Source organism: Chrysochloris asiatica, unplaced genomic scaffold (assembly GCF_000296735.1).
Source record: "Chrysochloris asiatica unplaced genomic scaffold, ChrAsi1.0 scaffold00014, whole genome shotgun sequence".
Classification (NCBI taxonomy): Eukaryota; Metazoa; Chordata; class Mammalia; order Afrosoricida; family Chrysochloridae; genus Chrysochloris; species Chrysochloris asiatica.
The window spans coordinates 2580436-2582373 of NW_006408532.1; the positions used below are offsets into that span (position 1 = coordinate 2580436).

At 44.8% G+C, this 1938-nt stretch overlaps 1 protein-coding gene across 1 annotated transcript in view; it reads left to right on the top strand.

Moving 5' to 3' along the window:
• Nucleotides 1–271: 271 nt before the first annotated feature.
• The window catches only part of OLFML2A (olfactomedin-like 2A), a 20093-nt gene continuing 18426 nt past the window's right edge, over nucleotides 272–1938 (top strand). Inside the window, exon 1 of the mRNA XM_006834758.1 lies at nucleotides 272–550. Coding sequence (XP_006834821.1) covers nucleotides 299–550 — 252 coding nt within the window. The 5' untranslated portion in view covers nucleotides 272–298. The remainder of the gene's footprint in view (nucleotides 551–1938) is intronic.

The window sequence follows — 1938 nt, forward strand, 5'->3', positions numbered from 1 at the left end:
TCTTTTCTGTACTATAAGGTCATGATTAGTTGGAATCCACTGTACAGCAGCAAGACTTGGTTTTTGGTATAGCAATTCTATGTTTAAGGTTTATAGGAACTGACCAACTGTTTTCAACAGCAGCCATTAATATTGTAATTGTTACTATTCTTGTAAAACCTCTTTCCCTCTAAAGGCAGTTCCCTTCATGGCCTCCTATCACTACAGTAAGGTTAGATACACTGGCATGCTACCCACTGGAGACTCTTGCCATCTTCCCCTCCCCCCACTACCCCCTCCCACACAGGTGTTTGGTGACATGGACCAGGTGCGGATGACCTCGGAGGGCTCGGACTGCCGCTGCAAGTGCATCATGCGGCCACTGAGCAAGGACGCGTGCAGCCGGGTGCGCAGCGGCCGTGCGCGAGTCGAGGACTTCTACACGGTAGAGACAGTGAGCTCCGGCTCCGACTGCCGCTGCACTTGTACGGCCCCGCCCTCCTCACTCAACCCCTGTGAGAACGAGTGGAAGATGGAAAAGCTCAAGAAACAGGCACCTGAGCTCCTCAAGGTATCCTTTCCTGTGAGGGTGGGGGCAGGAACATCATTTGAGTGAAGGCTTTTCATGGGCCAGGTGCCAGGCTGTTTCACCAGTGAAAATTCCACATACTCTGAGGCAGGTGCTATTAATATCCCATTTTACAGGTGGGGAAACCGAGGCTTTATGAGTGGAAGCCATTTCTTACCCAAGATCATTCAACCTTTAAGTGATGGAAACAGGATTCCATAGCTAATGACTAGTTTGCCTCAGTCTATTCTCTTTGACACATGCCAGTGCCCTGTGTTTTACCTAAACCAAGTCATCCACCAGTACCTATCTATAGTATACATTTCTAATGAATTTAAAATTTTGTGGCATTTTATAGTTTTTAATGTAATTATAGGACTCCTGTTGTGTTGCTATAGAATAAGCACTGGAAAGGTTAGCGGTTCAAACCCACCAGCCACTCCTCGGAAACCTTATGCAGGGTTGCTATGAATTGGAATTGATTCCATGGCATTTAGCAACAACAACAATAATGTAATAACATGTTCCATGTTCAAGCACTACCTACATGCCAAATGCTGTGCTTAAGCCCCTTTAGACAACATTATTTCTCTAAACCCTTAAGCCATTCTGTGAAATATGGGATCATTGTCCTCATTTTATACATGAGAAAACTATGAGAAGGAGTTTGCCTAAACTCACATAATAGGCAGCCTCATATGTACACCATACTAATGTATGAATTTAAAAAACAAAAACAAAAAACACCAGTCTGGATAGGTAGAGTGTATAGGACCTTAGGTGGAATCTAAGCCCCATCCAGAATCTTCTGAGGTGGGAGATTCCCATTTGAAAGAATAAGCAGAGCAGTCTGGAACAACTAGAGAAACAGAAGATGCTTCTCATAAGAAAGACCAGCAGGAAAAATCCAAAACAAAAATGGCAGTCTGATTGGCTACTACAAGAACAAGCAAGTTGTTTGCCGGGGAGCCATCAAGGCAAGCAATCAAGTCCCTTCAGGACAAACTCCCCTCCAAGACTGAAACTCAAAGGGAACTCATGAGAGACATGTAAGCTTGCTGATGACCACGTTGGTCTGCTGGTGAGTGAAAGGCAGCAATGAAGAAATGGGCTGAGTTCAGCCACATTCCATAGACTTCTATTGACCTGAAGATGAGACAGAGAAGAGGAAGGGACAGTTGACATGAAGTGTGGTGAGACCTGGGGACTCCTGAGCCCATGGACAAGAACATAACCACAGAGGGCTAGAGCTAAGAGTGAAGCATCCAGCTGATATGAAGTTAGGGGAGATGCACAAGAACACCCAAATTTGTAGATAGCACCCATTCTATCTAGCTTTGATGGCTTGATGATCAGAACTTGACTAGAGGAAGATAAACAACAACAAAAAA